Genomic DNA, 26,632 nt, shown 5'->3' with positions numbered 1-26,632 from the left:
CTCCCCACCGTCCTCCCCACCGTCCTCCCCACCGGCCTCCTCGTCCTGCCCACCGTGCTCCTCACCGTCCTCCTCGTCCTCCCCACCCCACTGCTCCTCGTCATCATCCTCGGCTGGGGGAGGACTAGGAGAAGGGGTACGAAGTCGCCGTGGCTGGGCATTCTTCCTCCGTGGTGGAGGGCTAGGAGGAGCGCTAGGAGGACGTGTCTGCGACGACGAACCACTCGAAAGTCCCACAAGCTCAGCCACGGCCTTGATCTTCTTTTTGAAACCTCCCTTTCTTGCACCGGAATGCCACCAAAACTTGCAAGTGGACCTAGGATATGTGTGAAAGTGTGTTGGAAGGTGTGATTCACCAAATGGTGCAAGGCATTGCTCCCATGTGTGAGATTCCTCTCTTTCGGGCGACAGCACTTGGAAGATTCCTCGACTTGTAGGCTGAAGTGTCCCGCTGCGGGTATACCGGTGGCTACAATGTGCCAAAGTGTGCCAAACCTAGCTTTACATGTGTATATGGCCTAAACAAAACTAAACCTACCAAAAAGTATGTTGGTGGAACCTCGCGCGGTGAAATCTAGGGGGGTAGACCCCCCGAGGCACGCAGACCGCCGTTTTCGGGGGGGAACTACCGCCGGAGCACCGGAATGCCACCAACACTTGCATGTGGACCTAGGATATGTGTGAAAGTGTGTTGGAAGGTGTGATTCACCAAATGGTGCAAGGCATTGCTCCCATGTGTGAGATTCCTCTCTTTCGGGCGACAGCACTTGCAAGATTCCTCGACTTGTAGGCTGAAGTGTCCCGCTGCGGGTATACCGGTGGCTACAATGTGCCAAAGTGTGCCAAACCTAGCTTTCCATGTGTATATGGCCTAAACAAAACTAAACCTACAAAAAAGTATGTTGGTGGAACCTCGCGCGGTGAAATCTAGGGGGGTAGACCCCCCGATGCACGCAGACCGCCGTTTTCGGGGGGGGAACTACCGCCGGAGCACCGGAATGCCACCAAAACTTGCAAGTGGACCTAGGATATGTGTGAAAGTGTGTTGGAATGTGTGATTCACCAAATCTAGGGGGGGTAGACCACCGGGGCCCATATATAGACCGATGTGTTGGGGGGGGAGACCTCCGGAGCACTTTCAATCCCAGCCAAACTTTCATGTGGACCAAGAATATGTTTGGAAGTGTCGTGTAAGGTGTAAAGCTGCAAGAAATTGCACCAAATATGTGGGGGCGATAACACTTAGCAGACACCGAACCCCCGTTAATTTGCTCCGAAACCCTGATATGTTGGGGGGAGGGGTCGATGAAGATGTAGATTACTTGTTTTATCGGTATACAGATTGTATTAAGTAACACTAACAAACAGTCTACAAAAAGTAAAAACTAATTTTACAACAAATATAAGTATTAATATAAATATGAATACTACAAAAGAAGGAAAATAAATGAAACTGCCCTCTGTGCCGTGCAAAAACGCACGGCAAAGGGTTGCCACGCACGGCAAAGGCATCTTTGCCGTGCCCGCGGCTTTGCCGTGCGCCTTCGTGGCCTCTTTGCCGTGGGGGGTTACTTTGCCGTGCGCCGTCTGGCTGCTTTACCGTGCGGGTATGCTTTGCCGAGTGCCGAGCTGTAGCTTTGCCGTGCGCCTTTTGTTTGCCGTGCGTCGTTCCCCTGCTGCACGGCAAAGCTGTCATTGCCGTGCGCGCGGCGCACGGCAAAGAACTGCCACACGGCAAAGGGTCGAAGAGGCACACGGCAAAGAGGCGCGCACGGCAGTGAGACTTTTTCCTGTAGTGTCGTGTCGTTTGGGGATTAAGAAAAAAGTATTGCTTCGTCAAGCGTTGCCTGGTGGTGCTCGTGCACAGCATGTTCGTGTGCTTCTCCGGCGTCATTGTGGGCTTCCCATAGCCAAACGACTTGTAGAGGAACGGCGCGACCTCACGCCGGTGGTGCTCATGGATGTTGTGATCGCTGCAGTGGTGGTTGCGGGGCTGTTAAAATCGCGTCTCCCGCGCGCACGTGTAGCCTCCGATCATTCGATGTCATCCTGCGCTAGAACGGTGAAGATGAGTGGTCCGTTTCTCTAGCCGCTCAGCACCGACGCCGGGAGCAGCTTGTGCCGGTAAGCCGCCGAGAGAGGAAAGATGTATCTGGTCAACAGCTGAGCCATCGGCAAGATGGCGGTGTCGCTGGTGATCTTGGGCACTGCCCGTACGTCGTCCTCGCCATGCTGGAGTTTCCGGCATGACCGCGCTGCATCTCATCGCTAGCGGCTCGATCTCGATCTCAAGCTTGGATCGATCTGTTTTTGTCTGACGTCCATCCTCTCATATTTAAAGTCTTAGATATAAGGGAAGCCACCACCACTAACACCACCGATTCGTAACTTATTAGTAGAGATATAAGGAAACCGATTAAATGATACAATATTGATACATGATGAGATTAATTCCACACCAACACCAACATGCATACACGATTAGATTAACACCAACATGCATACACGATTAGATTAACACAATATTGATCTTGGGCACTAACCACACCAATATGCATACACGATTAGATTAACATTACAAATCACAATAGGCACAGGAAATACACGAGTTTACACACATAGGATAGATTAATTCCGTAGGAGGTACCTAGTTACCGATTCGATCAGTTCTTCTTCATCAACTCCAACGCCGACGTGATGAGCGAGCAAACATTGATGGTGTGTCGACTGAGCCCTACGCTTCCGGAGAAGACATTGAAGCACTCGAGCTGCGATGTGGTTCCAGCGACGCGTCTCAGCTCGCCCTCCATCCCGAGCTCGACGAACAGGGCCACGTAGCGAGCGTCCGACCGCATCATGGCGACGGCGAGCTCGATGGTGTACCGGCGGATTGGAGGCACGTCCATGGACGGGCGGCTGTACTGACGCAACACCTGCACCAGCGTCCCCGCCAGGACCGTGTCCACCACGCTCGCCGTGGCGAGGCTTGCTTTGAGCTCCCTTGGCTCCATAAACTGGACCATCTGCGCCGCAAGCCCGAGGAAGATGTTGAGGACCTTCTCCTTCTCCACCATGATTGTCCTCAACACCTTGGTGGCGCCGGCCGTGACTCCTTTCAGCTTGATCTGCCACTCGTCGCCAGCATAGGAGCATAGGTTGTGCAGGATCCTGGCGGCACCGACGATGACAACAGGGTCGTTCAGCGCGGCAACGAGCCTCCCGACCCCTCCGCCAAGAGCCATTATGATCGCGCCACAGTTGTTCTTGCTCTCCAGGGCCAGCATCGCGAGCGCCTCGCCGGCCTCCACCCGGATCGCATCTGCATGTCGAAAATCTGCCGTCGCCACTGGAGACAAGAACATGGAGACAAGCACTCTCACCACGCCGCCCGTCTCGCCGATGACCTCCCTCGCCTCCTTGTCCATGGCAAGGCTCGTCAGTATCTCAATGCCCAGCTGGTGCAGCTCGGCCTGGACCTTCTTGTCATGGTGCTGCAGCACCTCCCTGACGTTGCTCACGGTAAAGACGATGTCAGTTAGCTCCCTCCGGAGCAGCTTCCCGGTGTTCCCCGTCGTCCCCGCCAGCCTCTTTACCACGCGGAGCGACTGCTTCACCGCCTTGAGCCTCATGTCCCTCGGCGTTGTCGGGGCCAGGCGCCCATGGTCGATACTGGAGTAGGAGATGATCTTGTCGAGGAGGCCGCGCGTGTTGCCGATCTTGTCGCAGTTATCGTGGTCGTGAGCCAGCTTGTTGAGGATGGAGAGGCCGAGGATGTTGACCTCGTCGAGGTCAGCGTAGAGTAGCGAGGCGACCGACTCGATAGCGCCGGGGATGCCGGTGATACGGAGGGCGATGTGCTTCCTCTCTGTGAGCATGGACACCACTACCGCCGCCGATCGCCGGACCTCCCTCTCCGCCGAGTCCTTCCAGCTGAGCATCTCGATGAGCCTCTCGATGGTGGGCGCGGAAACGCCTATCTTACGGAGCGCGGCGTCGGCGAAGCGGTCAGACTCGGCGAGAGAGACGAGGATGCCGACGCCAAGGCTCTGCTCGTCGTGGGAGCCCGCTGTAACGAGGTCGTTGGCGTAGGAGACGAGGTCCATGTGAAGGCCGTCGAAGATGCTACCGTTGAGGCAGCATGAGTAGGAGTCATAGAAGAAGCGGCGGACGGCCACCTCGCCGCCGCAGGCGTTAGCAAGGTTGCAGTCCTCGGCGACGCTCTCGAGAAGGCGTCGGTGGCCCATCTTCCACTGCCACAGCGCCTTCTCGACGAGGAACAGGAGTGCCTCAGCGAGCGCTAGGCCGTAGAAGATGTTCAATGCGGCGCTCCGATTGGTGCGGGCCTCCTCACTGCCGCCATAGTGCTGGTGGAGGAGGCGGATGAGGGAGAGGGAGACGCACGCCGAGGCGGAGACGAGCTGCATCCAGGAGAAGGCGCGCACAATAGCGCAGGACATGGGCCGGTGGCGGCGCCAAGTGGCCTGGTGCTGCCACTCCAGCTCGTGGCTGCGGCCCAGGATGCGGGTGCCCTCGATTAGGAGGAGGCCCGTGATGCACCAGAAGTCGGTCCGGCCCAGCGTGATGGCAAACCCGGCAAGGAGGACGACTGTGGCCCAGACGAAGGCCAGCGTGCCGAGACGGCTCGCGGCTTTCTCCAGGACGGCGAGCTGGAGGGCCAGCACGCTGAGGCAGCGTTCCGGAGACGGCACTTCTTCGCCGGCGTCGGAGCGGGTGCGCACGTGCGGCGTGGCGTTCTGCGGCTCGAACAGCGTCGGCAGCTGGTCAGGAATCCTGACGCGGATGCTCGGGGCAGCAAAGCTAGCACGACGATCCATTGCAAAGAACCCTTTCTTCTGTGGCTTCACTGTGTGCTTAGTGCTTGCTTACCGATGCCAGTGAGTGTGTGAGTCTCGGCACTGCATGCACTACGTATTTATAGGCGTTCAAATGCTATGTAGTAACAAGGTACGCGAGAACTTGTGGCATTCTTGAACTTGTTGATATATTGATGATTTTTTGTGTTATGACGATAGTGTCTGTTGGGAATTCCTGGATGGAGACTATTCTTAATTTTTCTTGTTACGAGAGAATGTTTCCGTTAAGGCAGGAGGTTGCCCCTAAAGTTGGATTTTTTCTATAGATAGCACCTATGGCTCATTTGGTTGGAAAGTATCCAATGGAGCTGCTACAAATAGTCTACTAAATCAATAGCGATTAGATTTGTTTCTAAATCATTATCGTACAATTGTGCTTTTTTTTCACTGTCAACTGAATATACTCCCTCCGATCCCTTTTAATTAACTCGAAATTAGAACGGTTAACTAAAAGTGATTGAGAGAGTATTAAATAAAGGATTTACAGACTATTCATCAAACTTAAACAGGAGGAATAAGGGTTGTACCTGCCATAGTTTTTCCCCCTCTATCTTCCAGAAATAGAGTTTGAATCCCAACGGTGATGTTTGTGTGCAATGATTATCTTGCTTACTCTATCATGCTCTAACGACTTCCAGGTTGTCAAAAGAAATCACGCAACATGAATACCATATATAAACACTCGGTCACGCCATTGTTGTGAACAAGCAAAGGTTGCTGCAATACAGATCTCTCCTCTCCAGAAAGAGCAAGTTTTCTTCGGTTTGGCCAACTGCGCTTATTTTCCTTCAGTTCTCATGCTGTAACATCGTCTCGTCTCGTTGGCTACTTCTGTTCCATTTATGATATGAACGATCACAATATCCAAGTTTTGATGATCAAGGACCTTGTAAGTTGGAACAACTCTGTGAAAACGATGAAATAGAGAGAAGTTTCCTTTTTTGGCAGAGGCAAGACAATGGTATGCGGAATGAATAAGTTCATCGTGTTTACGTTGTTTTTTCTCTATATGAGCCTGTATGATATACACTGAAGACTTGGAACAGAATCCCAACTATAGAGCAAGTACACAACATCATAACATAGCCACTGGGACTTCGTCACTTGGACAGTCTAATCCTCCATTCTCATTATATGATGCCATAGTTTTATCCTGGTCACTATTTCAAAACTAGCAATACTTCGTAGATTCTGAACCCCAATGGGAAGTTTTGCGTTCAATGATTATTTTGCTTACTCTGTCATGCTTTAACGACCTCTAGGTTGTCAGATAAAAATCATGCGTTGTGAATGTCATTCATGGAAATTCAGCCAGGCCATTGTTGTGACTGGACAAATTAAGGTTGCTGCAATGCTGACCTCTCCCCTTCAAGAAGAGCGGTTCTTTTTTAGTTGGCCAAACTCGGCTTATTTTTCTTTGGTTCTCATGCTACAATGATCATGTGGTCTCGCTGGCTGCTTTTTTTTTTGAAGTAAGAATCACATATAGTAGCAAACAGGCCGCCTCATAAAAAACCTTCCAGTCCCCTTAGGTACCCTGGTAAGGAAAAGAGTGCGTAAAAATCTGCTGCGGCAAAATTACAAACTGTTCTTACAATCGTTTTGGAGAGCCGCCAACACACTCGTTGGGACAGATCCAGAAAGAGTACCTCTAAAACCACCTTTCCCTAGCTGCGCTAAACTATGAGCAACTCCATTACTCTCTCGATCTATCTTGCTAACTGAAATATGATCAAAGGCCCGCAGCATCCCTTTGGCATCCAGAATAGTGCTCCAGCAATGTGGTAAGTTCCGATCATCGCTTGTCAGAGCTCGCACCACGCGCAGGCAGTCACTTTCTAACACTGCCCTGTCCCAGTACAGGAGCTGAATAGTTTTTAGGCCCTCCAGACAGGCCAGGGCTTCTGCCTCTTCAGCGCTAGAGCAGCTTAGGATATGGTACCATGAAGATTGAACCACCTGTCCGTGTGTATCTCGGATTACTACTCCCAGGCCAGCTGATTTTGCCCCTTCATTCCAACCTGCGTCGACATTCACCTTGAGCTACCCCGCCAGCGGTGGAGACCACCGAGATGGGCCAGGGGTTTTGGGCGCATGCGATAACGCCACATGCGATGTAAGCAGAGGGGTTTTTCCTTTCGGATCCGGGGCTGGACCAATGCAGTCTCTAAAGGACTCAACATAATTTTGGAGGTAGGGAATCAATGCTGCAATAGACGTCTTCCCATCCCCATGTATCAAATTATTCCGATGATGCTAAACACGCCAAAGAAGGAAGATGACTTGATCTCTCTGCGATGCCCGGGACTGAAGTAGGAGATTAAGAATCCATTCCTTCCCAGATAAGTTGAACACCTCTTCCGTCGGTAAATCCCAATGAACCCGCATGCCCTCTCTCAGTGCACGAGTAGGAGTACATGTAACCAGGGCATGATGCACACTCTCAACACCGCATCCGCAAGTAGTACAGGTTGGTAGAACAGTCGATATACGTCGATGAACCGCCACTTTGACAGCTAAGGTTTCTGTAGCAGCCTTCCACGCAAAGACTTTCAGTTTCAGAGGTACTTTTGCTTTCCACACCAGGTCCCAAATTCTTCCGTCGCCATTAGGATTAGAGCTTGATTGTCCCGGGCTCATAGCAGTAAGGGCAGGCTCCAAACCTAGCCGATAAGCTGAACTAACCGTAAACATGTCGTTCTTCTCGGGTAGCCAGGCCACAAAATCATCGTACGGCGTCATCGGTAGCTTGATAGATAATATCACGTCAGCGTCATGGGCATAGCAGATCTCCCGAATCAGCCGCTCGTCCCACGAACGCGTGGCTGGGTTGATCAATTCAGAGACCCACCGCCTCCTATTAGTGCGCCTCTTCACATCTACTTTTGGATCATCAACCCGTGGTAGCCAGTTATCTCTAAATATACGTACACTGGAGCCATTGCCAATTCTCCAAACAACACCTTTCTTGAGCAACTCCAAACCATAAATAATACCTTGCCAAGTAGTAGAGGAATTCTGGTTGCCCGAAGGGTAGTAACGAGCCTTCAGAAGCCGCGCACACAGGCTAACAGGAAATTGTATCAGTCTCCACGCTTGACGTGCCAGGAGGGCTTGATTGAACACTTTTAAGTCTCTAAATCCAACACCCCCTTGATATTTTGGACGCGCCAATATGTCCCAAGCCATCCAGTGCATTCTTCTTCTATTCTCCTCATCGCCCCACCAAAAGTCCCGGACAATTTTTGTGAGCTCTTCTAACAAACCAGCCAGAAATTTAAATATACCCATAGCATAGGTGGAAAGTGATTGAAGGACCGACTTAATCAAGGTCCCCTTGGCAGCAGACGACATATATTTCTCAGCCCAATTCGTCGCCTTTTCTTAAACCGCTCTTTTAACGGCTGAAACTTAACCTTCTTTAGGCGCCACTCCGGGATAGGGAGTCCCAAATACTTCTCTTCAAGATTTCTTTTATACTAGCTTGCGCTTCCCCACAACATTTCGCACCAAAAAGAATGGAGCACTTTCCAAGACTAACCAATTGTCCAGTGCATCTCTCATAACCATCAAGGACATCTTTCACCAGCATAGCCTGCTCCGCCGACCCCTCAAAAAACATAAGGCAGTCATCAGCAAAGAGAAGGTGTGAGATGCCAGGCGCTCTTTTGCATATAACCAAGTCATTCAACACTCCTTCCTCAATTTCCTCCTAATCAGACAAGAGAGGCCATCAGCAACAAAGAGAAACAAATATGGTGATAAGGGATCACCTTGGCGAAGCCCACGTGATGGAGTAAAAGAGTCCAATAACTGCCCATTAAAGCGAACCGAGTAGCGAACAGTGGTAACACAAGCCATAACCCACTGAACCCATTTGTGATGAAAGCCCAATTTCGCAAGAACTCCTTCCAAGAATCTCAAATCAACACGGTCATAAGCCTTAGCCATATCCAACTTGTACGCACAAAATTTCAATCTTGCAGACCCTGATTGAATTGAATGCAGACACTCAAAAGAACCAGTGCATTATCAGTAATTAACCTCCCTGGGATAAACGCACTCTGGGTAGTAGAGATGATGTCCTGCAAAATAGGGCATAGTCTATTAACCATGCACTTAGGCACCACCTTATAGATCACCATACAGAGGCTGATTGGCCTTAAGTCCTTTAGCGATTCCGGGTCACTCTTCTTTGGAATTAGAACAATAGTCGTGTCATTTACCCCCTTGGGCATAATACCATCCTCAAAGAAACGCGGCACTGCTCGTGTCACATCGTGGCGCATAATGTCCCAGTTTCTTTGCATAAACCTCGTCGGGAAGCCATCTGATCACGGAGCCTTTAGAGGCCCGATTTGGAAAAGAGCATCACCAATCTCCTTTTCTGTAAACGGGGCACATAACTTCTCATTCATGGCCTCATCAACATGTTCATGAAGCAAATTGGTAATGATAGCAGGGTCTAAATTCTCATCCCTTGTGAACAGCCCCTCAAAAAATTCTCTAGACATATTCTCCATCTCACCCGGATCCATAGTCCAGGTACCATCACTTCGCCTTAGCTTTCTCACTTTGTTCTTTTTATGGCGCCAAGATGCCTTCCTGTGAAAAAACTTTGTGTTACGGTCTCCCTCTCGCAGCCAGGCCACTCGAGATCGCTGCATCCAGAGTATTTCTTCACGGTATAAAAACACATCCATCTCCCTTAACAACACTTGTTTTTCCTCTAGACTTGCCAAATCAGATTTCTGTTGGAGTTCATTTAATCTGCCTCACCTTCATTGCATCTCCTTTGGAACCGATTTAAAGTGGGTATACTTCCAGGCATAAAGACTGTTCATCATGTCGTGTAGTGTGTCGTCGACTGAACCCAAATCATTGCACGGGACGCGCCGTGACCATGCCTCTTCCACAGCGGCAGGGAGCGAAGGCTCATGCTCCCACGCGATCTCATAGTGGCGAATGAAGGAGCCCGATCGGCATCCAATGACCTTCTCTGCCTCCAGTAACAGCGGGCAGTGATCTGATCGCGACGATGACAAGTGTCGGAGGCAAAACTGCAGAAAAAAGGTCGACCAAGAAGGCGTGGCCACCGCTCTATCAAGACGGACACGAACATTACGGTCACCCTTTTGTTTATTATCAAAGGTGCAGGGAGAGCCCAAGAAACCAATATCATGGAGATCGTAAAAATACAGGGCTTCTCTGAAATTTGCCATCAATCTTTCTAGCCTTCTTGACAACGAGAAGTGTTCCTCCTGCCACATAGCTTCATTGAAGTCACCAAACATAAGCCAAGGCTCCGAGGATTTTGGCTTCAGCTGCTGTATTAAGGTCCACATATGATGACGATCACTCGTCTTCGGCTCCCCGTAAACAATGGTGCACCTCCACATACCATCATACGGTCCCCCACTTATATGAACATCAATATGTCTCTTGCTAAAGAGAGGAGGTCAACTGTAATTCCCTCTTGCCAATAAAGAACCAACCCTCCTCCTTTTCCGTCCCCTTTCACAGTATAACATCCGCTCATACCTAGACGGAATCGAAGATTTTTAACACGCTCTTCACTTTGCCTAGTTTCACACAAGAACACTAGACAGGGCATGTATGATTGCAACAAGCAGTCTAGCTCGCGAACTGTCGCCGGCTAAGCCACGCCGCGACAGTTCCATCCCATAAGACTCATTGGGCCCGGCGGTCCTCCTCGAGGGAGGCCGCCGATGGCGCCAATTGATTTTCAGTAACAGTGTTGGTGTCAACTTTGCTATCCCCCGTTTTCCGAATTTTCGCCCACTCTCTCGGGTCAATATAAGCCGGCTGACATGGGTATACCCTTCGGGTACCCATTATTAGTATACGTGGCTTGGCTCGGCCCAATATGGAGAAGGCCCAACAAGGCAACCCGAAGAAGTAGTCGACTAGGACTCTTGTAAAACCTAGGCTGGTTACATATATAAAGCCAGCCAGGGTACCCGGTAGAAAGAGGCCAACAGATAGACAACATTGACCCGCTACGGCGGCACCCTGTAAAGATACTCATATAGTGGATTGCTAGCAGCACGTAGGGATCCTCCACCGAGGGGACCCGAAGCTGGGTATATCGTGTGCCCAATCTCGCTCCCGGAATCTCCATCGTTGCTCTGTCCCGAAACTCAAGTCTACAATCCGTAGGCATTGCCGAGGTGATCCCTCGTCAATTGGCGCCGACCGTGGGGAATTGGCGACAACTGGATTTTGTCATCCGGACGACATACTACATCATCAACAAACGTCGGGATGACAGATCATCTCCTTCAATCGCACGTTCAACGACATGGAGTCTACCGTCAAGGTTATCAGGTGGAATCCGGCGGTGTGGTCGGCACAATCACCGCAGCTGTGCGGTCACAAAGCGATACGAAAGCGAATTTCGTCGGTTCAAAAGATATCATCTACAAGTTGACCAGCGTATGGATCAAGTTCCAAGAGAGGACAGAAGCAAAAGCAAGGTTTTGTACAAGATTCAGGCAAAAAAAAAAGCCAGCACCAGATTGGATCCAAATTTCACAAGGAAAGGAGTACATGGCTTCTCGCGCGTAGACGTTTGTCAGGCCAAGTCCCGATGCATCATCTGGTTCTTGTCACATGGTCGGATTCACTATTGGTTTCCTTCCGCAGCATATGTACTGGCGTTCCCGTGAAGCAAATCCGTTAAAAAAAAGCAGCATCATCGGATTGCGCAGAGTCCCGTGCAAAGTACTACTCATTGATCGGTCCAAGAAAGAAAGCGAAGAAAAAACAGCGAGGGATAAGTGCCAAAAAGGAAAAAAAAAAGAGTCTTCACCTGATTCAATAGGAAAGAGATACAACAAGAAAAAGGAAAGGCAAACATCGACGGGTACTCATTCACGGGACTCACAAATCCGCTATCCGACAGAAAAATCATCAGTTTCGACTACTTCGCCTAGCACAGTAGCCACACTCGGGGGCTCGCTTCTCGCGTCGCGGACTCGATATATTCGGGAGCTCACTCTTCGCGGACCCATCACTTCATCGACTACTACTACATGGGTCCGACCATCCGATACAAAAATATCAGGTGCTATATTTCTAATTAATTACTACTTTCAAAATTTATTTGGTCAAATATTTTCGGCTCGAGCTATTATTTGCGCCCGAGCTTGCGCACTCCAATATAACTGCAGATCGCAATAAAACTTCGACTTTCGCTGCTACGTTGGCCCCGTTCACCATGGTGCTCACTACGCTTGGGGCTCATCCATCGAGGATCCGCCACATCTACTACATCCACCGCTTCGACTGCGTCTGTCGGACGACCTACTTCCACGTCGACTTCGCTGCACCCGATAAAAAACTAAGTGTTACTCTTCCGGGAGTCAATTATTATTTGTTTTCATCACACCCGAATACTCGGGCGCTGCCATTACAATATTACAGCAAATTCACCCAACACTCGGGGTTGCGCCATTATATCGTTACCGCAAATACATTAGATTACTCATTGGATTTATCTTCTTCGTCTTAGTGGATTCATCTTCTTCGGCTTACTGGATTTTGTCTTCATCGGATTCATCTTATAAGTGGATTCATCTTCTACGGTTATTACTGGATTTATTTTCTTCGGGTCAATGGATTCATCCTCTATGATATCGGCGGATTCATCTTCAATATATGCTTCATGGTTAATGGCGTAATCTTCAATGTGGATTTATCTCAAATAGTTCATCTTGGATTCATCTCCAATGCTTCATCTCTAATGGCTGGATTCATCTTCAATGGATTAATCTTCGGTGGATTCATCTTCAACGATTCATTTTAACGGTTCAATCTTTGATGGTTTAATTTTCAACGGATTCATCTTTAGAGAGAGGATTTGGTGACTAGGTGTATACGTGAGCACCCTCTAGATGCCACACGATCTGCGTTGAGATTCGGTTCTCGTCAATTGGATCTGTTGCCTTGACGTTGTCGTATAAATCGCTAAGCGTACTTGACGTGGGTCCTACGTGATTTGAAAGTGCATCTGGCCCACTATTTGAATTCAAAAAGGTAGGTCCTACGTGATTTGGAAGTGTTGTTAGTGCTGATGTGGTTTGCTAACCCAATAATAATGGTAACAGTGGATTGCTAGATGTGACACGTGTCAACCAATGGATGCGTGCTCACGTATACACCCGGTCACCAGGCTTTATCCGTTCATCTTTATTGGTTTAATCTTCGGCTTAATATTCAAAGGGATTTATCTTCAGTGGATTAAACTTCAATGGCTTCATTTTCAATGGCTTTATCTTATATAATCTCTGGCCTGATGCATCTCTAGAAGTCAATAATTTCTTCATCAATAACAGCAGCGACCTTTTCAATAGAACCAGATGCTATTCATCCAATTGATTATTTTGTCTTAGGAAGACAAGCATACTCGATTCCAGTCAGATTATGTGAGGCAATGAGGGCATCTAGCGATGGAGTCAATCAACGGCTGCTCGTTTCGGCATGCAATTGACAAGCAAGTAGATCAAATCTGCAACTTTCACCGGATAGTGCATAGTCAGGCAAGACCGTGTTCGAGATCAATCTGTAACCGAGAAAGAGTACAAGCCGGATAAAGTATCAAAAAGAAGAAGCGATCAGGAGAGCTGCCATGACAAGTCAAGTACTACTCCACGAGAATCAGAGACAAGGGAATTAGCTGCATGGATTTTGCGGCTAGACCACTAAGTGTACTACATTATTACTATAAGAGGATTATACTTCGGAGATTGCTTGCCAGCAACCTCACGTGGATTCATCGATGTATTACTAGTACGAGTATAATCGAGTATCATCAATGAAGGAAAAAACAGTCAGATGGGATGCTATATGCATGTATCAGCAAAAGAGCGAGTCTGCAGTAGCCCAGGCTGTGCAGATTATTTGAAAAAAAAACTTCGACAGCAACACGAAGAAGAGGATCGGAGGCTCGACAACGACCTCGCCCCTGGCCACGATTGACATGGCGTCTAAGCAATGACCATAACATCGCCCCTAGCAGTGCTCGGGGCCTCAGCGGTTTTCTTCATTATCGACTTGGCGGCCTCAACATCCGCTACTCGACAGTTTCTACTTCGGCTCGACTTCTTTGCTGCACTCGAAGGCTTGATCGACTTAGCTGCACGGCATATCTTCGTTAACTCTGTCGTACCCAATAAGCTAAGTATTCTTTTGTTTTACATAAAGTTGATTATCATTTACTTTTGCCGCACACGACACTCGGAGGCTGTGCGGCATAAATTTACTTTACATATCATCGAATCCGAGCACCTGACACCGCATGCGAAAAAGAGAGTCAAGGAAAAGATAGAAAAGGTTTGTTTATTTGTGCAGGAGAAAGCAAATTTCAAAGTATATAAGTTCTTGAGCCTATGTCCGGATGCGCGCACCCGACCATAGCCTCGGGGGCTACTCCCATCGGGAACGCTGGTCGCGCACCCAAAGAAATGAAATCAATATAGCAAGTCAGTACAGAAGGAGCTTCAAGATCCTATTCAACAAAATATAGCAACCCGGAAAAACGGTTCAACCCAAAGAAATAGAGCATTCCATTAGCCGAACAAAAGGCACTCAACAATATATTCTCAGAGCGCCTCAGTCGCGAATTAATCTCTGAATGCCGCAATACTTTGCGAAGGTAAGTCCCCAGGATCCGTTCTGCGCGGTGTGGCACCATCTCTGATGGCGCTTTGCTACTTTTTTCCGTATCAACAGATACAAAGAAAAATCCTAACGGACGCGTTAGGTACCCGATAAAACATGACTGGAATTCGGCATCTGGTAAGACCTTAAGCGGCACATGTCGAATTAGGCCAGAATCCCGAATTCGTGTTCGGGGACGCGAGTTTGAAGTACGTTTATACGGATTGCCACAAGTGCATTAACTGGTACCCGAGCTTTCGGATGAACCAACCCTATTTACCAATATCCCTGTGCAATATAGAAGTCGAAAAAAATATAGTGTTTCCGTGCACTCGAAATATATGAAAAACAAAGAAATGAAGTCTGGAGATTTCATCTGATTTCATCTTATTCTGCGACTCAAATAAATATAGCAAAGTTGTTTACCCAAAGCTTCGGCTTCATGAAGAAAAATGTATATCAAAATAAGACAATATAGCAAAATAGTTTACTCGACCCGAGTTTTCGTGTTTTTGTCTTGCAGGTAAATATATAAAGGTTTGTAGACTCAACTCGACTCTATGACTCGAGTGGAGCCTACTCCCATCGGGAGCGCTGGATTTTATTAAGTCCTCTAACAGGAGTCGATAAAAAGAGGGGTTGCGCCCAGAAATATAGTCAAGTTCTTCATCGAGTAGTACAACTTGAGTCTATGCCCAAGTGCAAGCACTTGCCCATAGACTCGGGGGCTACTCCCATCGGGAGCGCTGGCCGCACACCCAATAGAAAAATAACTTCGAGACATCATCTACGCTACACATGATCTACGACATGGATCTCGCCTTGTATTTCTTCGACTTCAGAGATGATTATGCTTGGAGTCTCTACGCAAGTCTTCGACTTCCCTAGACACTCGGGGCTACTGACATGGGTATACCCTTCGGGTACCCATTATTAGTATACGTGGCTTGGCTCGGCCCAATATGGAGAAGACCCAACAAGGCAACCCGAAGAAGTAGTCGACTAGGACTCTTGTAAAACCCTACGCTGGTTGCATATATAAAGCCAGCCAGGGTACCCGATAGAAAGAGGCCAACAGATAGACAACATAGCCCCGCTACGGCGGCACCCTGTAAAGATACTCATATAGTGGATTGCTAGCAGCACGTAGGGATCCTCCACCGAGGGGACCCGAAGCTGGGTTTATCGTGTGCCCAATCTCGCTCCCGGAATCTCCATCGTCGCTCTCTCCCGAAACCCAAGTCTACAATCCGTAGGCATTGCCGAGGTGATCCCTCGTCACCGGCGGAGGTGGAGGGACCTCCCCGGGGATTTGTCCCCCCGCATTTGCAACTTTTCCTGCCCCTCCAATGTCTTCCGTACTGCTATTTTCATCGACGAAGTTCAGATTTCTCCGAACACCAGTGTCACTATCCATCCCATCCGCAACCCCTGTCGTTGGTTTCAGAGGCCTTGTCATAGTTTCTCCATCCTCCTCATCAGCATCAAGATCAGCCTCTTAGAAGACCTCTTCCTTGACTGAAACGTACCATCACCCCTCCTAGGCCGATTGCCTCAGCCGCGGTCACGGCCGCGCTCACGGATAATAGGGCACCTTGAATCAGGTTGTGTGACCGAGGTGCGCCGAGAGGCCAGCATCCATGTACCGTACTGGAGATACTTCTCTTCCCAATCGCCGTCCCCGCACTCCTCATGATCATGTCCAATAAGACCGCATTGACGGCAAAAGTACGGTAACTTTTCATACTTGATGAACAACATCTTCCTTCCCTCCCCTTCAATATTCAGGAACACAAACCTGGACAACGGCTTCTCCACTTCAATCAGAACCCTTAGACGGACATAATTTCCTTCGAACAACATCTTAGGGGACATCTGCACCTCCTTTGTTTTACCAATTTTCCTCGACAGATTATCAACAATGGAGATTTTCCTATATAGTTCAGGTAAGCCATGAATCTGCGCCCAGGTATACATACCACCGAAGGCTACTCTCTCCGGATCCACACACCCATCATAATCCTCGATGAGCACCGCCCAACCACGGAACGTCCATGGACCTTGATGAACCACCTTCTTCCAGTCGCCGAGACAGTGCATATGAAAGATGAACAAGTTCTCCCTAGCCTCTCGACAGTTTGGCTCTCTGGACAAATTCCAGATGGCTTTCATCTTGCCGAACAAGGCCTCGGCACTGAACAATCTCGTCGTATGCACTTTTGCGATGGCCATCCACCGCGCCTCTTTCTTGAACTCCTTAACCTGCTCAGCCGCAATCATCACGTCCTCCTTCTCATCATCGCGCATGACCAAGTGTTTCAGGAGGTCATCCAGAGCCGCCCCCTTAGAGGAAGAGGCCGCCATCGCTGTCTCCATCTCCCCAAGCCCTAGCAAAACCAGTCGCCACAGCCAAGACCCTCACGAGTTCTAGCGCCGCCCGGTACCAGGAGATGGAGAAGAGGAGCCTGCTAACGATGCGCCAATCAGATCGAGAATCCCAAGGTTAGATCAAACCCAGGAGCAACCAATCTCATGGGGGTTGTGCGCCGCCGGAGCCCTAAACCCTAAACGAGAGGGTAGTTTAATTATCTCGCTGGCTGCTTTCTGACCCATTGATGATAAGAAGGATCATAATATCCAAGTTTTAACGATCAAGGACCTTGTAACAACTTAGTGAAAATTACCAAATATTTCACCCATGTGACCAAAACTACTCTCTATGGCTATGCCATTAATTCCAACGATACTTAATTTGGAGAATTGAGATGGGGATTGAGAACCATAGTTTGCATAGGTAAGACAGTCATATGGGCTATGAATAAGCTCGTTTTATTTACATTGTTCTTTCACTATATGTGCATGTATGACACATAAAGAAGACTTGGAACATAAGCCCAACTATTGTTATAGACCGACAAGCAAATAACAAAGAACAAAATGGAAATCACAATGAAGATGCAAGATTTTAACGTGGAAAACCCCTCCAACATAGAGGGAGAAAAACTACGTGCGTCAGCTAGCAAAACTTTAATATATCGAGGAGTGTTTACAAACGCCGTGAGTTATCTTATAATCTGATAAACCCTAGCCGGCGGCTTACAAGAGGTATATATGGGTGGTGATGACGGTCCGTACCTACGTAAAAAGTCTACCGGCGACAGGCTTCGCCTCGCTACGTCGTTAGCTTTTTTATTGAATTTAGATCATAATATAACAACTTTTTTTTATTGAATTTAGATCATAATATAACAACTTTAATGTAGGTACTCTGTGTGCATCCTCGATGTCTCAAATTGCTCATGATATTGAGCTGTTGAAGAGTCCGGATGTACTTGATATCTTATTGATATTAATACATTACCCTTTATCAAGAAAAGATATTCCTAAAGGGAAGGTACATCTAATTTACAATGTTGAGTTGGATCATACTTCAATTTTGATAGTTGGGGCAATCCAATGTGTCCTCTCACAACGAAAGAGCCCTAACTGCACACCAAAATCTCCGGAAAAATACATATGTAGTGGTCTGTGCAAAAAAAAAGATAAAATTAGATTTTATCTTTTTTTTTGCACAGACCACTACATATGTTCTTTCTCGGTGATTTTTGGTGTGAAGTTAGGACACTTGTTCATGTTCATTGTCCAAAAGTTTCAGATTTTTTTGAATTTTTTTACTATTTTTAAAAAAATATATTTAACCAGAAGCATCTACACCTGAGTTTAGAACTGGTTTTTCATATTTGAACGTTATATATACTGCGTAACAAGAACATTATGCGACAGGTAGAGCTGTTGCATGCATGGCAATAATTAGCATGTCACCGACAAAGCGGCAACTAAAAAACATGTTTTACACGAATGGTGTTGCTTTTGTGATCCACAACAAAGACTATGCTTCAGATACCTTTTCGGTTTTTTTCTTCAAGGAAGGACTACTTCAGAGGCCTTGACCAGACAGCATTGTGGGCTTTGTGGCAGAGTGTTGTCTTGTACTCCGTAGAAGAAAAAAAGTTCCTTGCATATCATGTTTAACTCGAGTATTGGCAGCAAAACTATTGCCAAGTGTTAAGTTCAGACTTTAGACCGACAGTTCGACCACATTGTCTGTGCTCTCCCTGAGCTCGTCCGGGGCTCAACGCGGTGGCGCTCACCTACGACTTGGAGCAGGAGATACAGACGTACCAACTGGACCACCACGGAGGCCCAGGTGTACGTGCAGGCAGCAAATCTCGCTTGCTAGAGACGACCTTCTCTGCTTTGCGTTTCCTGAACTGCCGTCGCCGGCCACTGCCCACGACGAGCTGAGCTGCTGATATATAGAAATATAGGGTAGTGGTCAGTGGACTGAAGTATATGCGTGTTAAATAATTTAGCACCTTCCGGCCAAAGCTTCAGCAAACTATATGCAGTGACGCGTGTACAGTGTGCTTATTGCAGCGTTACCAAACGCTACACGACATTAGCATACAAACGTTATATATTTTGGAAATTCAACCCTGCATATTATCTCCATGCTATTGTACATTCATATGTTATTCCAACTTTCTTAAATATAACGCCCATGCAAAAGAGTGCAAAGGAATTGGAAGGACATGGCTGATCAGTGACTCACCGATCTCCGAATCTGAAACATGCAAAAGAGCTAATTAGAGTCCTCGTCAAGACAGAAACTTGACGGATTGGGATTGGAACGTGGATGCAAGGTGAGTCGGGTGTTGGGTGCACCGCGGCGAATGCAGTGGCACCGGCCATCAATACATAGATTGAACGACATGCCTCTATTTCCTTTTTCTTGAACATATGTTTGTTCGTGTACATATCCTTTTTGAAGATGCAAGCTAGGTAGATTGAACAGCTGCCGGTATTTGCTTTTTTTTTTCCATTAAATATATGTGTGTTTGCATGTGTCAAGGAAAATTTTCTGATGCTCACCCATGTATTTTTTAATAGACATGCACAATTTTAGGTAGATTGAACGGCCAGCTGGTAGTTGACCTTTTTTTGGAACATATGTCACGTAAGATTTCTAAGGCCTACATTTTTATTTTGAGATACACCATATTTTCATAGATTGGACGGGCAGCGGCCAATAATTTATTTTTGGCTAAAACATGTGTACCTCTACATGTATATATCACGTAAAATTTCCTAAGGCCCAAGTTGATACGGAGATAGAGTAAACGTAACGGCCGCAGATTCGTAGTTTCAACAGATTCTTAATTTGATAACGATGTAGGTACGGGGTGTCACGCTAGCTAGGTTCTTTCCTTTGAAGATGCTTCTTTTATATTAGCTAAATATATTATCCATACAAATAATAACGGGTAGTGTTAAACGTAACTTTTTGTATCTTTAAATCTGGGTCATTAATTATAGATCTAACCATCCGAATAATTAAGATGATGTGGATTAATCTGGTGTCTCTATTAAAACCCCCGCATTTTGCTTTTAGTATATAATAGATTGATTTCTGTGCAGTCGTAAGCTGAAGATCAAGAGGAGCATCAGCGCGTTAATTGAGTTCAGATGTAAATCAATCCTTGAATGACAGCGAGGCTGCTTCGATCTCAGGTTGCAGCTTCAGGAGCAACCGAGCCGAGGACTGAGACACCAGGAACCGAAGGCGTCGTTGGGGGCACATGATACTCGCCTATCAGAGAATCAGAGGACAATTAAAATGTGGTGGAATCAAAACACGACATGTTTTCAGTTATTTACAAGTCAAGCCAACCCAGGTCATTTCTCAAGTCGCCGTTGCGCCTCATGTCTTCTTTCAAAAGTTCTGCTGCTTATCTCGTATTTGCCTATGCTAGCGCGCTCCACGTCTGCCGCGCTGCTCGTTTTGGTCGCGGTTCTCGTATGGCCGTTCGATTCAAGAACCAATCCCGCCTCCATCTGGATCTTTGGTTCTTTCCATCACCGTGAGACAAAACTCCCCCGGGAAACCCTAGCCGCCACACCGTCGCGCTCGTCCGCTCCCTCCCCATCACACCCTTTCCCCGCTTGTCTTTGTTGCCCATCCGGAGCGCTCTCTCCCGCCGCCCTTCTCTCATCTCTGCGGCTCTGCCTCCCTCTCCAGTGCAGGACTGCACATCGATGGCGAGGCTAAGCGCACGTGGGGAAGCAACACAGCGACGTCGGCCGATCCCTCGTCGGTGTCTGTGGCTTAGTGCAGATCATGAACCAGGGCGAGGGTGTGGACATGGTGTCGGGGGGAAGACCCCGGGTAGGGCAATGGACGCAGAGCAGCCGGCTGGCCACTGGCCGGCTCGCGGCAAAGGCCGGCTGAGGAGCAGCCGGCTGAGGAGCAGCCGGCTGGCGCCGTGGCCGGCTGGTCCGGAAGCCGGCTGGCTCTAGGTCCTAGTCGGCCTGGCTACGGCCGCCAATGCTGTAGCTGGGCCGGCTTCTACAAGCCATATCCGACTGGGGGTTTGTACCTCAGACCGACTCGAGGCTGGCGAGTCTTGCACTGGAAGGAACCGGGTTGGTGATCCGGGTTCCCGAAGTCCACGCTGACTTCATCTTCCGTAAAGCGCGGGGCACTGTGGAGCAATAGTGCCACGCGCCGGACAGGCCATCATGGCCTACATCGAGCCGTACTGGCTACAGTGGCTGACGGCGACAGGGACACCTCCTCTCCATACCGCTGACCGTGGCAGCCGGATGGGACAGGCCATGAGGCCTCAACGGCTCCTGACGTCACTGCCTCGGGAAGGAGCAGAAGCCGGAGCCGGCCAAGCCGGCCAGTAGACTATAGGGTCTTATATGTAAAGTGCCGGTGCCTATATAAGCCGCACTACCCCCTCTCGTGCAGGGGATCGATCATTCTCACTCCATTCCACCCTTAGCGCTGCCCTGTGAGAGAGACCATCGTCTCCCTTAGCCTCCCAGGAGCAGCCGGACACAGCTCTAGGAGCACCATTGTACTGTGTGATCATCATATACGCTCATAGCAGGAGTAGAGGTGTTACCTCCACCGGAGGGCCTCGAACCTGGGTACGTCGCCGTGTCGCTCGTCCCCATACCCGCATCCGGATACCGCCGTGAGATCTCTCAGGAACCACCTTCGATTAGCCACCCTATGGCATATGCCGTGACGATACCACGACATTTGGCGCCCACCGTGGGCCTTCAGCATCCTCGGCCGGTGTCTTCATCCGGACGGGCCTCACCATCACCACCGGCGAGCGAGTCGCTTCAGGCTTGATCTGGAGATTCGGCTCCCTCGACTGCGTCAGCGACAACGCTGGCTGCTTCGCCGACCGGCCCTTCCCGGCCGGCGGCAGCGTCATCTCCTTCGGCGGCCACGACGTCTACGTCGCCACCGTCGCACCGCCGCGCTACCCGCGGCAGGTGCTGCGCTGCGCTAGCCCTCCTCCGCGAGCCGGCAGCAGCGCTCCCGCCAGCCCCGCCGTCGTGCAAGTCATGATGGCTGGCGAGGAGCTCCCCACCAAGAACCCGCGCACCCGCGGCCCCAACCTGGAGCGCAACATCGACCCCAACGGCTCGGGCCCGAGGGCGCCACCACCACCGTCCCGGCTGGACGCAGTCCGGGCAAAACTGAGCACCCCACTCACGCCTGTTGCCGACCCCACCACCATCGAGGCGGATTTGGAGGCGCACCGCCAGCTCCTCCTCAAGCAAACAGAAGAACTGGCTGCTGCTAAGCGCCAGATGGAGATCACCCAGCGCGAGTACAACCGCGCCCACGGCCTCACTCCAGGCGGCGACGAGCCAAGCCGAGCCGGCCAGATCCGCCGCAGGGGCCGCGACCTTGGCGCCGAGATCGCCCGCGACGGCGCTCCTTCGCCGACTCCGTCCGCGGAGCAACCCGTCTACAACACCCCCGACAAGAACATGCGCACGGCACAAGCCGCCGCAGAAGAGCTGAACCACCTCGAAGGCGAAGAGTTACGCCGCCAGACCAAGCGGGTGACTGAGCTGCTCAACGCAGCCACCAGGCAGGCGGCCGACCCCAGGTATGTCAATGCCCCCAGAGCTTCTCACGCTCGTGGAGCTGCAGGCAACGACAGGGAAGGCGCCAGGGACTCGGCCGAGTCCGCCTCCCCACCACCAAGCCGGCACCGTGACTCCCGGGCCACCCACGCAAGCTCGAGCCGGCCAAGCCACCAACCAGGCGGCAGCAGCCGCAGCCGGCCTCCCCCAAGCCGGAACCAGGAGCAAGACTCCGAGCCCCGCCGCCAGCACCGGCCGGCTCCAGAAGCAAGCGGCGCGCGCCAGCCGGCACGCTCCCGGCTGGGCCCGCGCATCGAGCCCGCCGACGCCCGAGAACGCCTCGACCGGCTGGTCGAATCCCGCATTGCGGAAGAAGAAGCTCCAGCCGGCCCAAAGTGCTTCGGGCCCCGCATCGCCAACGAGCCCACGCTCGAGGGCTTCGTGCTCCCCCGCGACACCCCCAAGTACGACGGCACCGCCAAGCCGGAGGACTGGCTGCAGGACTACTCCACCGCAGTCGGCATCGCCAAAGGCAACAAGCGCTGGGCTGTGCGCTACTCCCCCCTCATGCTGGTCGGCTCCGCCCGCACATGGCTCAACAACCTGCCAGCCGGCAGCATAAACGGCTGGCTGGACTTCGAAGCAGCCTTCATCAGCAACTTCACCGGCACTTACCGCCGGCCGGGCCGGCCCCAACAGCTGGAAATGTGTAAGCAGGGCCCCGACGAGACGGATCGCGCGTACCTAACGCGCTGGTGCGAGATGCGCAACTCCTGCGAGGGCGTGCACGAGATCCAGGCCATCAGCTTCTTCATGGGAGGCTGTCGGCCCAACACCATGCTGTGGCACAAGTTGCGCCGCAGCGACCCCAAGTCGATGGCCGCCTTGATGGCCATCGCCGACAAGTACGCTGGCTGAGGAAGCCGGCAAGCGCCGGCTGACATTTCGCCGGCCCCGCCAGGCGTGACAACAACAAGCCGGCCGAGGGCGCCTCTCATGGCAGCCGGCGGGACAACTACCGCGGCAAGCGTCACAGCGACCAGCCGGACCGCCGGTACGGCTCCGCCCACGTAGCCGCCGTGGCAGACAACGCGGCAGGCGGTAGCCGCCGCCAGAAGCAAGACCGGCAGTGGAAGCCGAAGTACACCTTCGAGCAGATGCTCGACTCGCCGTGCAAGTACCACAGCGGCAAGAACCCCTCCAACCACACCACCCGCGACTGCCACTTCATGAAGCGGCTGACAAGCGGTGAACCTCTCCCGCCTCCACCCCCGCCTCCTCCAGCCGGCGGGCCGGGTGGCCAAGCCGGCGCAGAGAACGCCAACCTCGAGCACCACGAGGCTAACCAGGTGCACCATGGCCGATATCTGGCCGAAGATGCCACCTACATCATCTTCACCTCCGAGCCCGAGGACAAGACGAGCCAGCAGAGCCGTTCCCTCGAGGTCAACGCGGTCATACCGCCGGTCCCCCAGTACCTAACCGAGGTCGAGCAGGCCATCACCTTTGATCGCCGCGACACACCGGCTGTCCTGCCGAAGCCGGGCAGCTACGCCATGGTCCTCGACCCCACCATCGGCACAACCCGGCGCAGCGTGCGTTTTTCGCGCGTCCTCATCGACGGCGGCAGCAGCATCAACATCCTCTACCGCGACACCGCCCGCAAGCTGGGCATCCAGGAGGCCGAGTTGCGCCCCACCCCCACCGTCTTCCATGGCATCGTGCCAGGCCACTGCTGCCAGCCGATTGGCCGGATCACGCTGGAGGTGATGTTCGGGAAGCCGGATCACTTCCGCACCGAGAGAATCGAGTTCGAGGTGGTGGACCTCGTGAGTCCCTACCACGCGCTCCTGGGCAGGCCGGCCCTGACCAAGTTCATGGCAGTGCCCCACTATGGGTACCTAAAGATGAAGCTGCCTGGCCCAAAGGGGGTCATCACCATAGCCGGCGACTATCGCCGCTCCATGGACTGCGCCACGCAGAGCTCCAAGATGGCCCAGACGCTGGTCATCGCCACCGAGAAGCAGCTCATCCACGACGCCGTCGCCCTCGCCAAGGCCGCGCAGACAGACATGCCGGCTGCAGGCAACCCGGCTGGGACGACTCACTTCCAGCCGGCCGACAACACCAAGAAGATCCTGCTGGACCCGGCGCAGCCGGACAAGTACGTCACCATCGGTGCCGGCTTGAGCAAGAAATAGGAAAGCGAGCTCACCAGCTTCCTCCGTGAGAATCGGGACATCTTCGCATGGACTCCAAGAGACATGCCGGGTGTGCCGAGGGAGTTGGCTGAGCACCACCTCCACGTCCGGCCTGAAGCCAAGCCGGTGAAGCAGCCTCTCAGGCGCTTCGCCGAAGAAAGAAGGAAGGCCATCGGTGAAGAAATCGCCCGGCTGCTGGCAGCCGGCTTCATCATGGAAGTGCTGCACCCGGACTGGTTGGCGAACCCGGTCCTGGTTTTGAAGAAGAGCGGCTCCTGGCGCATGTGTATCGACTACACCAGCCTCAACAAGGCGTGCCTGAAGGACCCCTTCCCCCTGCCGCGCATAGATCAAGTTATAGACTCGACTGCCAGCTGTGAACTGTTGTCTTTCCTAGATGCCTATTCAGGCTACCACCAGATTCCTTTGAATCCGGCTGATCAAATAAAGACTTCGTTCATTACCCCGTACGGGGCTTACTGCTACACGACTATGCCGTTCGGCTTGAAAAATGCAGGCGCCACCTACCAAAGGTGCATGCAAAAATGCTTGCAGGATCAAATCGGCAGAAACGTTCACGCATATGTGGATGATGTCGTTGTAAAAACCAAGGAGACGACTACCCTCCTTGATGACCTGAGAGAAACCTTCACCAATCTGAGAAGATTTCGGATGAAGCTCGACCCGGCCAAGTGCACATTCGGCGTGCCGTCTGGCCAGCTCCTTGGCTACCTCGTCTCTCAGCGAGGGATCGAAGCCAACCCGGAGAAGATCAGTGCCCTGGAGAAGATGGAACTGCCGCAGTGCCTCAAGGACGTCCAGAAGTTCGCTGGCTGCACGGCTTCCTTGAGCCGCAAATCAGCCGGCTGGGGAGAAGGCACGCCCTGATTCAATTGATGAAGAAGGCGGACAAGTTCGTCTGGTCACCGCAGGCGGATGAAGCCTTCCGTGACTTAAAGCGCGTGCTCTCAACCGCGCCAATCCTCGCAACGCCGGCTTCAATGGAGCCGATGCTGTTGTACATCGCAGCCACCAACCGAGTGGTTAGCGTTGTCCTGGTGGTGGAGCGCAAAGAAGCCGACAGGGAGCAGCTGGTTCAGCGCCCAGTCTATTACCTTAGCGAAGTGCTCTCCCAGTCGAAGCAAAACTACCCCCACTACCAGAAGGTCACCTACGGCGTCTACATGGCGGCCAAGAAGCTCAAGCACTACTTCCAAGAGCACCCCATCAAGGTGGTAGCCACAGCGCCCTTGGCGGAAATCATCGGTAGCAAGGATGCCAACGGCCGGGTTGCCAAGTGGGCCCTGGAGCTAGCCGCCCACACCATCCTCTACGAGCCACGCACCGCCATCAAGTCGCAGATCCTCGCGGACTTCTTCGTCGACTGGGCTGAGATGCAGTACCTGCCGCCTGTGCCGGATTCCACACACTGGAAGATGCACTTTGACGGCTCGAAGATGCGCAACGGCTTGGGAGCCGGCATCGTCATCACCTCTCCCAAGGGAGACCGGCTGGACTACGTCCTGCAGATCCACTTCGCCGCATCCAACAATGTGGCGGAGTATGAAGCGCTCATTCATGGGCTGAAGCTGGCCAAGGAGATTGGCGTGCGTCGCATACTCTGCTTCGGCGACTCCGACTTGGTCATACAACAAGCATCTGGCGACTGGGACGCGAAGGACGCCAACATGGCCTCATACCGCTTCCATGTCCAGCAGCTATCCGGCTTCTTCGACGGCTGCGAATTCCACCATGTGCCACAGGCAAACAACGAAGCGGCTGACGCCTTGTCCAAGATTGGCTCAACCCGGCAAGCCATTCCGCTGGGCATCGCCTTGGCGGTTATCAAGAAGCCGTCCATCATACCGTCACCGGATTCGGATTCAATATTCGTGCCGGCTGACCCGGGGGCTGCTCAGC

The 26,632-nt window shown here is 51.4% G+C and overlaps 2 protein-coding genes across 2 annotated transcripts; both read right to left on the bottom strand.

The window, feature by feature from the left end:
- Positions 1 to 2,509: 2,509 nt before the first annotated feature.
- LOC127313297 (uncharacterized) lies at positions 2,510 to 4,888 on the bottom strand. Its single transcript, XM_051343836.1, has one exon. The coding sequence runs from the start codon at positions 4,833 to 4,835 to the stop codon at positions 2,664 to 2,666; it is 2,172 nt and encodes a 723-aa protein (XP_051199796.1). The 5' UTR covers positions 4,836 to 4,888; the 3' UTR covers positions 2,510 to 2,663.
- Positions 4,889 to 7,130: 2,242 nt separating this feature from the next.
- LOC139833575 (uncharacterized) lies at positions 7,131 to 9,397 on the bottom strand. The gene is made up of 4 exons (XM_071823884.1): positions 9,250 to 9,397; positions 8,706 to 8,863; positions 8,416 to 8,586; positions 7,131 to 7,919 (listed from the first exon to the last, which is right to left on the bottom strand). Exons 1-4 carry the CDS (start codon positions 9,395 to 9,397, stop codon positions 7,131 to 7,133), a joined length of 1,266 nt encoding a protein of 421 aa, XP_071679985.1.
- Between the last annotated feature and the right edge of the window lie 17,235 nt (positions 9,398 to 26,632).

This window comes from Lolium perenne, chromosome 7 (genome assembly GCF_019359855.2).
Source record: "Lolium perenne isolate Kyuss_39 chromosome 7, Kyuss_2.0, whole genome shotgun sequence".
NCBI lineage: Eukaryota > Viridiplantae > Streptophyta > Magnoliopsida > Poales > Poaceae > Lolium > Lolium perenne.
The sequence above is the reverse complement of the archived record's forward strand: the minus strand, read 5'-3'. Positions and strand labels throughout refer to the sequence as shown.